Source organism: Protobothrops mucrosquamatus, unplaced genomic scaffold (genome assembly GCF_001527695.2).
Source record: "Protobothrops mucrosquamatus isolate PMUCROS unplaced genomic scaffold, P.Mucros_1.0 scaffold5990, whole genome shotgun sequence".
NCBI classification, from domain to species: Eukaryota; Metazoa; Chordata; class Lepidosauria; order Squamata; family Viperidae; genus Protobothrops; species Protobothrops mucrosquamatus.
In genome coordinates this window covers 3,833-14,279 of record NW_015391829.1, presented here as the reverse complement: position 1 = coordinate 14,279, position 10,447 = coordinate 3,833, and the positions used below count along the sequence as shown (strand labels likewise).

At 52.9% G+C, this 10,447-nt stretch overlaps 1 protein-coding gene across 1 annotated transcript in view; it reads left to right on the top strand.

Annotated features, from left to right (window-relative positions):
• The window catches only part of LOC107300033 (chromodomain-helicase-DNA-binding protein 3-like), a gene marked incomplete at both ends in the record, with an annotated part of 18,924 nt that overhangs the window by 7,029 nt on the left and 1,448 nt on the right, over positions 1–10,447 (top strand). The window contains 6 exons of the mRNA XM_015829376.1: positions 636–839; positions 2,687–2,898; positions 3,876–4,007; positions 4,674–4,773; positions 5,261–5,452; positions 9,326–9,526. Coding sequence (XP_015684862.1) covers positions 636–839; positions 2,687–2,898; positions 3,876–4,007; positions 4,674–4,773; positions 5,261–5,452; positions 9,326–9,526 — 1,041 coding nt within the window. The remainder of the gene's footprint in view (positions 1–635; positions 840–2,686; positions 2,899–3,875; positions 4,008–4,673; positions 4,774–5,260; positions 5,453–9,325; positions 9,527–10,447) is intronic.

Genomic DNA, 10,447 nt, shown 5'->3' with positions numbered 1-10,447 from the left:
GACCCACCAGAATGGGGAGGCAGGGGGTGTTGGGGGTCCCCTCTCTTAAGGGGGTCCATCTGGTGGGACCAATAGGAAGGGCCTTCTCTCTGGTGGTTCCCTCCCTGTTATTGGAAGGACCATCTTTTCCCAGTTATGTGTGACCCACCAGAATGGGGAGGCAGGGGGTGTTAGGGGGTCCCCTCTCTTAAGGTGGGATCCAGGAGAAGGGCCTTCTCGGTGGTGGTTCCCTCCCTGTTATTGGAAGGACCATCTTTTCCCAGTTATGTGTGACACACCAGAATGGGGAGGCAGGGGGTGTTGGGGATCCCCTCTCTTAAGGGGGTCCATCTGGTGGGACCAATAAGAAGGGTCTTCTCTATGGTGGCTCCCTCCCTGTGGAAATAAGATTGACCTGGGGACCCCGAGGTGGTACGGAACCCATCAAATAGTTGGTTTGATGGTAGTGACCAGGGTTTGTTTATTTGGTTTTGTACAGGTAGTCCTCGACCCGTAACCCTAACCCTATCCCTAACCCTATAAAAATTAATAAAATAGATATATCAACTACTAGATAAATCAATAAGATAGTACCATCTTCACGTTGGGGTTGATAGGCCAGCCGGTCTCTGACGGCTTCTTTCCTCTGCTCGCAGTGCCCCATGCTGAAGGGCCGGGTCCAGAAGATTCTCCACTGGCAGTGGGGGGAGCCCCCAACGCCGGTTGCCGTCCCCCTGCCCTCCGATCGCAAGCCGGACGACCCGCCCCCGAAGGCGCTCCAGGGACGTTCGGAGCGCGAATTCTTTGTGAAATGGGTGGGCCTCTCGTACTGGCACTGCTCCTGGATAAAGGAATTGCAGGTATGGCCCCCCTTTGGGATGGCGGGGCAGGGCCGGGAGGAGAGGGGCAGCCGAATCCTAACCGAAGGTGGGGGGCTCTGAGCTCAGCCCCGTCTCTTTGAGCTGGGAGCTGTCTGTCGCCGGTCCCAGCTATTTTTGTTTCCTGACTGGCCCCATTTTGATAACACAATCGCACTTACCGCCGGATATCCATTTTATGGACCCCCGAAGCGAAAGGGATGATCAGTAGACAAGAGTAGCTGTGGCTCACGGGGAAACAGTGGGATCGGAGGAGGGCGGTGTGGGGTCCTTGGGGCTCTCTGAGATGGCTTGTTTTTCTCGCAGACGTCTCATGACCCAGCTAGGGAACAGCATCAGTGCTGGAAGGGAGGGGCATCTCTGGTGTGGAAGGAGGAGGAAGAGGAGGATGACTGAGGGGGCCTTGGTGGTCTCTGAGCTGGGTGGTTTCCTTGCAGACGTTTCATGACCCAACTAGGGAACGTCATCGGTGCTAGATGGGAGGGGGGATTTACTGAGTAGGGAGAGGAGGAGTCAGAGGAGAAGAAGAAGGAGGAGGAGGAGGAGTGAGAAGGAGGAGGACGGGGGGGTTGGTTTCTGGTGCTCTCTGAGCTGGCTGGTTTCCTTGCAGACGTCTCATGACCCAACTAGGGAACATCATCAGTGCTAGGAGGAGGAGGAGGAGGAGGACTGTGGGGTCCTGGGTGGTCTCTGAGCTGGCTGGTTTCCTTGCAGACGTCTCATGACCCAACTAGGGAACATCATCAGTGCTAGGAGGAGGAGGAGGAGGAGGACTGTGGGGTCCTGGGTGGTCTCTGAGCTGGGTGATTTTCCTTGCAGACGTCTCATGACCCAACTAGGGAACGCAATCAGTGCTATGAAGGAGTGGTGTTTGCAGAGAGGAGGAGGAGGAGGAGGAAGAAGAAGAAGAGGACTGTGGGGTCCTTGGTGTTTTCTGAGCTGGGCAGTTTCCTTGCAGACATTTCATGACCCAACTAGGGAACACCATCAGTGCTAGAAGGGAGTGGGCTTTACTCTCTGTTTATATGCAGTGGGCATGCCCTGTCTGTGTCGGTGGGAGAGTTGTTTTCTTCCCGGTAGCTCCTTAATTAGCCTGTTGTGGCTGTGTGTCTTGTCTGTGTTGAGAGTTTCTTAATTGGGAAATGGCTTACTTCTGGATTGTTGGTCTAATGTTAATCTCGGTGTGAAGATTTAACACACCAAACATTATTATCTGGGTGTTGATTGCTGTCAGGTGTTCCGGTTCTTTTTGCTTCCTAAAGGGAACCAACGACCAACTCAGGCAAACAATCAAATGCCAACAGTGGCTGATCAAGCGGTTGTGCTTTGACTGTTGTTGCCAGCCTCTGGGAGGGTTGTTGAGTTTTGTAGTGGGGGTTTTATTTCTGCAAGCTGCCTGGAAGCCCCTGGGAGCGAGTCGGGCGGTCCTATACCTTTTCTTCATTAAAAAAAAAGAATGGTAATATTGAAAAACGGGGGTTTTGTCAAACGTCAGAGAAAAAACCGGCTTATAAAAGGTGGAGGAAACAGTCGATGGGCGGCGATAGCCGGAAACAGTCGATGGGCGGCGATAGCCGGAAACAGTCGATGGACAGCGATAGCCGGAAACAGTCGATGGACAGCGATAGCCGGAAACAGTCGATGGACAGCGATAGCCGGAAACAGTTGATGGGCGGCGATAGCCGGAAACAGTAAATGGGTGGCAATAGCCAGAAACTCAGTCTTTGCGTCTGCAGCCTGGGTATATATTCCTGGATTAAAACCGGGCTTGGATTCGGGGCGCCGTCCTTCAGACGGGTGATCCCTCCTGCTCTCCCTTCCCATCCCAGCTGGAGATCTTCCACCTAGTCATGTACAGAAACTACCAGCGGAAGAACGACATGGACGAGCCTCCCCCCTTCGACTACGGCTCCGGCGACGACGACGGCAAAAGTGAGAAGCGGAAGAGCAAGGATCCCCTCTACGCGGAGATGGAGGAGAACTACTACCGCTACGGCATCAAGCCGGACTGGATGACCATCCACCGGGTGATAAACCACAGGTCGCTTTCCGTCGGGCCGGAAGCCTCAGCGTGTTTGTTTGGGTTTTTTTTTTTAAAGTTCTTTATGACTTTATAAGTCACGCTCCTTTCTCCTGTTTTCCCAACAAGAACAACAAGCCTGTGAGGTGGGTTGGGCTGAGACAGACTGGTGGGCCCAATGTCACCTAGTTGGTTTTTAGGTTTAAGGTGGGACTAGAACTCACCGTCTCCTGGTGATTGGCCCAGAGTCACCCAGCCGGCTTTCATGCTTAAGGCGGGACTAGAACTCACTTTCTCCTGGTGATTGGCCCAGAGTCATCCAGCCGGCTTTCATGCCTAAGGCAGGACTAGAACTCGCCGTTTCCTGGTGATTGGCCCAGAGTCACCCAGCCGGCTTTCTTGCTTAAGGCGGGACTAGAACTCACCGTCTCCCAATTTCTACCCTGGTGCCTTTCCCTACTGTCCGAATCCTTCGATTCTTATACAGTGGCGTGTTTGTTGGTTGGTTGCATTCAGACTCACAATGAGAAGCGTTCAACTTTGCGTGTGTTGCTTTCGTGGCTCCATCATCATCTTCGTAGTCTTAACAGTGATTCCTAATACGGAGTATGATAAATAACCCCAGTTATCTTCGCCCGTTTTCCTCTCCTCTCTCTCTCTCTCTCTCTCCTCTCCCTCTCTCCCTCCCTCTCTCTCTCTCCCTTTCCCTCTCTCTCCCTCTCTCTCTCTCCCTCCCTCTCCCTCTCTCTCCCTTTTCCTCTCTCCCTCTCCCTCTCTCCCTTTCTCTCTCTCCCTCTCTCTTCCCCTCTCTCTCTCCCTTTCCCTCTCTCTCCCTCTCTCTCTCCCTCCCTCTCCCTCTCTCTCCCTTTTCCTCTCTCTCCCTCTCCCTCTCCCTTTCTCTCTCTCCCTCTCCCTCTCTCTTTCTTTCCCTCTCTCTCCCTCTCTCTCTCTCCCTCCCTCCCTCCCTCTCTCTCACCACCTGCATTGACCACCTGCAGCATTGACAAAAAGGGCGTCTATCACTATCTGGTGAAGTGGCGGGACCTTTCCTACGACCAATCCACCTGGGAGGAGGATGAAATGGCCATCCCCGAGTACGAGTACCACAAGCAGGGCTACTGGTCCCACAGGTAAGGGGTGTGTGTGCTGTGATTGGGGAGTACATAAGGCCTGGAGAGCAAAACGTACGAAGGGCGGTTGCAGAAATTGGGTCTGGCCAGTCTAGAGAAAAGAAGGACTTAGGGGAGACATAATAGCAGTGTTCCAGTATTTGGGGGAGGGGGCTGCCCCAAAGAGGAGGGGGGTCACGTTATTCTCCAAAGCACCAGAGAGCAGGACGAGAAACAACGGTTGGAAACTGACCCAAGAGAGAAGCAACCTGGAATTAAGGAGAAACTTCCAGACAGCGAGGACAATTAACCAGGGGAACAGCTTGCCACCAGAAGTTGTGGATGCTCCATCGCTGGAGGCTTTTTAAGAAGAGACTGGACAGCCACTTGTGTGAAGTGGTCTAGGGTCTCCTGCTTGAGCAGGGGGTTGGACTAGAACAGGGCTCCCCAACCTTGGGAACTTTTAAGACCTGTGGACTTCCAACTCCCAGAATTCCCCAGCCACTCATTGTGGCCCCGCTTACTCTCTTATAATCCCTTCCTCTCCAATCTGCTGGAGCAAGGGCTGGACTAGAAGACCTCCCGGGCCCCTTCCCGCTCTGTTCTGATTCCGATTCTAGCCGTGGACCTTACTAGCAGCTTCCGTGGGGCAACTGAGGCCTTCTTTTCTCTCCTCCTTGTAACCAGAGAACTAATTATGGGTGAAGATCCGGCCCAGCCGAGGAAGTACAAGAAAAAAAAGAAGGAGCTGAACTCGGACGACCCCCCGAGTTCTCCCACCAATGACGTGAGTTCCCGGGGGGGGATCCCTGTGCCACAGCCAGACAGAGGGAAGCCAGGTAGTCCTCGACTTACGACCACAACCCTCAGCTCCACCTTTATGGCCACGAGTTCTTTGCCGGAGTTGCTCCATGAATCCCTACAGTTGTTGTTAAGTTAGGAACGCGGTTGTTAAAGCGAACCCGGCTTCTCCCCCCCCCTCCCCCGTTGACTTGGAGGTCGCAAAAAGGGATCAGGGACCCCGCTGCGACCGTCATAACGGTGAGTCGGTGGCCAAGTGTTGGGATTTTGATCACGCGACCGGGGAGATGCGGCCAGGGGTCATCGGTGTGGCGAAACGGCGCTACGGCGCTTTTTCTCCCCCAGGGGCGTCGCGACTCGGGACGGTCGCGAAGCTGAGCGGTCGTAAGTCGAGGACAAAATAAGGGAGGCGAGCCCGGCTGTCTGGGTTCCCCGTTTTGAAGTGGACCCCCCCCCTCCTCTCTTCCCCGCAGCCGACGGTGAAGTACGAGAGCCAGCCCCGTTTCGTCACCTCCACCGGGGGGACGCTGCACATGTACCAGCTGGAAGGGCTGAACTGGCTGCGCTTCTCCTGGGCGCAGAGCACCGACACCATCCTGGCGGACGAGATGGGCCTCGGCAAGACCATCCAGACCATCGTCTTCCTCTACTCGCTCTACAGGGAGGTGAGGCGGGAGCACCGCTTGAGGGGCTGGACTCGGGCCCCAGGGCCTCTTTCCAGGGCGGTCCGGACATCAAAAGGGGCTTGGCTTCTCTCTGTGTGTGTTTCTCTCTCTCTCTCTCTCTGTGTTACTCTCTCTTTCTCCCTTTCTCTTTCTCCCTTTCCTGCTCTCTTTCTCTCCCTTATTCTCTCTGTTTCTCTCTCTTCCTTTCTCGCTCTCTCTTTCCCTTATTCTCTCTTTCTCTCTCTCTTCCTCTCTCTTTCTTCGTTTCCCGCTCTCTCTTTCTCCCTTTCTCGCTCTCTCTTTCTCTCCCTCATTCTCTCTCTCTCTCTCTCTCTTTTTTTGCCTTCCCCTGCTCTTTCTCCCTTTCCTGCTCTCTCTTTCTTTTTCTTTCTTCCTCTCTCTTTCTGTCTCTTCCTTCCCCTTTTCTCTCTTTTTCTCTTTCCTGCTCTTTCTTTCTCTCTCTCTCTTTTCCCCTTTCCTGTTCCCTTTCTTTCTTTCTTTCTTTCATTCTTTCTTTCTTTCTTTCTTTCATTCTTTCTTTCTTTCTTTCTTTCTTTCTTTCTTTCTTTCTTTCTCCCTCTCTTTTTCTCCCTTTCCTGTTCTCTTTCTTTCTCTTTTTCTTTCTCCCTTTCCCGTTTTCTTTCTTTCTTTCTTTCTTTCTTTCTTTCTTTCTTTCTTTCTTTCTTTCTTTCTTTCTTTCTTTCTCCCTCTCTCTCCCCCTTTCCTGCTCTCTCTTTCTCTCTCTCTTTCTCCCTTTCCCTTTCCCGCTTGCTCTTTCTCTCACTCACTCTCTCTCTCTCTCTCTCTCACACATGCAAACAAACACACGCTGAGAGGCTCATTCACAGAATCCATTGGGAGTCCAGCTGGTGCCTTCCCTACCCTTTCGTCTTTCACCCCCCCCTTTTCCCCTCCCTTCCCCAGACCGTCCAGCCGGCCGCCGGGTCCCCTTGTCCTGAGCAGGGAAAGGCTCGTCCGTTTGTCTTACACACAGGAAGAGATTTCCTTTTTTCCTGCCCGTTTCCCACCCCCACCCCGCCCACCCCTGGCCCCATGCCCCGTTTGGCCCTTCCAACTGGCCGCATGTTCGAATTCTTCCTGCGCCTGTCTGCCTGTGCCAGACCCGGGGAGGCCTTTGGAGGGCCTCCGTTGTGCCCCACTTGCCTTCTCGGGCCAGAACAGCCTGGGGGGGGGTTGTCTCTGTGTGTGTTTGTGTGTGTGTGTCTCTTAGCTTTGCCAGCACACTTGGCTGAACCACTCAAGCTGCAGGCTCTCGACGAAGATGAACAAGCGGCGTCTGTGTCTGTGTGTGTCTGTGTGTGAGTGTGCGTGTGAGATTTATCCCTGCTGGAGCCCAGCAGCCGATAACTTCCAACGGCTCCAGCTGCTGCTGCTTTAGCCGGAGATAAAACGGGATTTGCCTCTTTCCTCCTTCCTCTCTCTCTCTCTCTCTCTCTCTCTCTCCAGAGACGAGGACGAGACTCTCAAGACCAAAAAAAAATTGCATTTGCACCAAGAAAGCCTCCTGGGGAACAAAACCGATTTGCACACCCGCTTTTTTTGTGCGCGGTGCACGCCTGTGTGCGTCTCCGGGAATCCCCTTTTCCCAGAGGGGATGCGCGCTGCCTTAACGATGCTCCCGGCGCGGCGTGCCTTCGTCGCCGCACGTGACGACGGGTTCCCCCCCCATCCCTTGCCTGGTGTTGGTTTGGAAGTCTTGGGGGTGGGGGCTTTGCGTTTGTCGCCGCTTTCTGGCCCAGACGCTGCTGCCGGGCGAGTCCTCGGCGCGAGGCGGGCGCGCCAGCTGCGGGCAGGAGGGTCCTTGCGTGAAAACAGCTGTTCTTCCTGCGTGGGAACAGCTGCCGTGGCGGCTGGCGGTGTGTCAGGCATCCCAGCAGGGCCACGGGGAGAAACCTCGCTCGTTCGGGCGTCCTGCTTTTTTTTTGTTTGTTTGTTTTGTTTTGTTTTTATGAATGGAGCCGTTTTGGCCTAGCCCGGCTCCCGGGAGCCGAATGCGAAACGGGATGAGAATCGCTGGGTGGTGCCGAGTCAGGCCAGACACTGGCGAGTTTATTTCTTTATACCTCAAAACTTTTCAAGCTGCCCGTTTCTCTCGCAGAGGGGGCCCCGGGTGGCACGCAATTTTATTTTATTTTAGAAAATGTGTATTGTCGCCTACTGGCGCCTGAAGGCAGGACAAGAAGCAATGGATGGAAACTAAATCAGGGAGAGAAGCAACCTGGAATTAAGGAGAAACTTCCTGACAGTGAGGACAATTAACCAGTGGAACAGCTTGCCACCAGAAATCGTGGCCGCTCCATCACTGGAGGTTTTTAAGAAGAGACTGGACAGCCATTTGTCTGAAATGGAATAGGGTTTCCTGCCTGAGCAGGGGGTTTGACTAGATGACCTCCAAGGTCCCTTCCAACTCTGTTATTCTTTTTTCCTTCCTTCTTTCCTTCCTTACTCCCTCCCTCCCTCCCTCCCTCCCTCCTCCAACACTGAAAAATGTTAAGAAGAGACGGGGTTGAACTAGATGACCTCCAAGGTCCCTTCCATCTGTTATTCTGTTATTCTTTTTTCATTCNCTTCCTTCCTTCCTTCCTTCCCTCCCTTCTCCAACACTGGTAGTTTTTAAGAAGAGACTGGACAGCCACTTGTCTGAAATGGTACTATAGGATTCCCTGCCTGAACAGGGGGTTGGACTAGATGACCTCCAAGGTCCCTTCCATCTATTATTCTGTTATCCTTCCTTCCTTCCTTCCTTCCTTCCTTCCTTCCTTCCTTTCTTCCTTCCCTTCTCCAACACTGGAAGCTTTTAAGAAGAGACTGGACAGCCCTTTGTCTGAAATGGCACTATAGGGTTTTCTGCATGAGCCGGGGGCTAGACTAGATGACCCTCAAGGTCCCTTCCAACTCTGTTGTTATTAATACAGTTGTCCTCGGCTTACGGCCACACTTGAGCCAAAATGTTTCTGCCGTTCAGCGAAACGTTTTATTAGACTGAACCTCACTTGCGCCCCATTTGTACGGCTTTTTCTTGCCTCGGCTGGCTAAGGCAATCACCGCAGCGGTGAAGTTAGGAACACGGGGTCGTTGAGCGAATCCACTGACTTTGCCGGTCAGAAGGTGGCAGAAGGGGCGCACGTCTCACACACAGACACACACACACACACACAGATACACCGGGGGACCCTGCCACCGTCACAAATACGAAGAAGAGACTGGACAGCCGCTTGTCTGAAATGGTGTAGGGTTCCTGCCTGAGCAGGGGGTTGGACTCGATGACCTCCAAGGTCCCTTCTGAGTCTGTTATTCTTTTTTTCCTTCCTTCCTTCCTTCCTTCCTTCCTTCCTTCCTTCCTTCCTTCCTTCCTTCCTTCCTTCCTTCCTTCCTTCCTTCCTTCCTTCCTTCCCTCCCTCTTTTCTCCAACACTGGAAGTTTTTAAGAAGAGACTGGACAGCCATTTGTCCGAAATGGTATAGGGTCTCCTGCCTGAGCAGGGGGTTGGACTAGATGACCTCCAAGGTCCCTTCCATTATTATTATTATTATTATTATTATTATTATTATTATTATTATTATTATTATTATTATTATTATTATTATTATTATTATTATTATCATCATCATCATCATCATCATCATTATCATCATCATTATTATTATTATTATCATCATCTTAAATTTGGGGGATGCCCTAACCGTCGTAAGCGTGAAAAACGGGTCACCCTGCCCTTTTTTTCCCCCCCGATCCCGTCGTAACTCCGGTCGCTCAACGAACTGCTGCAAGCCGGCGGAGCAGCCGTGTGGCTCCTCCCTGATCCGCCGTTCTCCTTTTTTTTCCTCTCTTTTTTCCTTTTCCCCCTCCTAGGGCCACACCAAGGGTCCCTTCCTGGTCAGCGCCCCTCTGTCCACCATCATCAACTGGGAGCGTGAGTTCCAGATGTGGGCGCCCAACTTCTACGTGGTGACCTACACGGGGGACAAGGACAGCCGCTCCATCATCCGGGAGAACGAGTTTTCCTTTGAGGACAACGCCATGAAGGGCGGGAAGAAAGCCTTCAAAATGAAGGCAAGTAACCACCACAACAAGGACACACACACCCTGTGAGGTGGGTGGGGCTGAGAGAGGGGGACTGGCCCAAAGTCACCCAGCTGGCTTTGGTGCTTAAGGCGGGACTAGAACTCACTGTCTCCTGGTGACTGGTCCAAAGTGACGCAGCTGGCTGTCATGCCTGAGGAGGGACTAGAACTCACTGTCGCCTGGTGATTGGCCCAAAGTCATCCAGCCGGCATTCGTGGCTAAGGTGGGACTAGAATTCACCATCTCCTGGTGATTGGCCCAATATCATCCAGCTGTCATTCATGTCTAAGGCGGAACTAGAACTCACCGACGCCTGGTGATTGGCCCAAAGTCACCTAGTTGCTTTCATGCCTAAGGCAGGACTAGAACTTACCTGGTCTCCTGGTGCTTGGCCCAATATCATTCAGCTGTCATTCATGTCTAAGGCGGAACTAGAACTCACCGTCTCCTGGTGATTGGCCCAAAGTCACCCTCCTAGTTTTCATGCCTAGGGCGGAACTAGAACTCACAGTCTCCTGGTGATTGGCCCAAAGTCACCTAGTTGCTTTCATGCCTAAAGAGGGACTAGAACTCACCATCTCCTAGTGATTGGCCCAAAGTCACCCAGCTGTCATTCATGCCTAAGGCGGGACTAAAACTCACCGTCTCCTGGTGATTGGCCCAAAGCCACCCAGCCGGCATTCATGGCTAAAGCAGGACTAGAACTCACCATCTCCTGGTGATTGGCCCAAAGTCACCTAGTTGCTTTCATGCCTGAGGCAGGACTAGAACTCACCGTCTCCTGGTGATGGGCCCAATGTCACCCAGCTGTCATTGGTGTCTAAGGCCGGACTAGAACTCACCCTCTCCTGGTGATTGGCCCAAAGTCACCCAGCCAGCATTCCTGGCTAAAGCAGGACTAGAACTCAC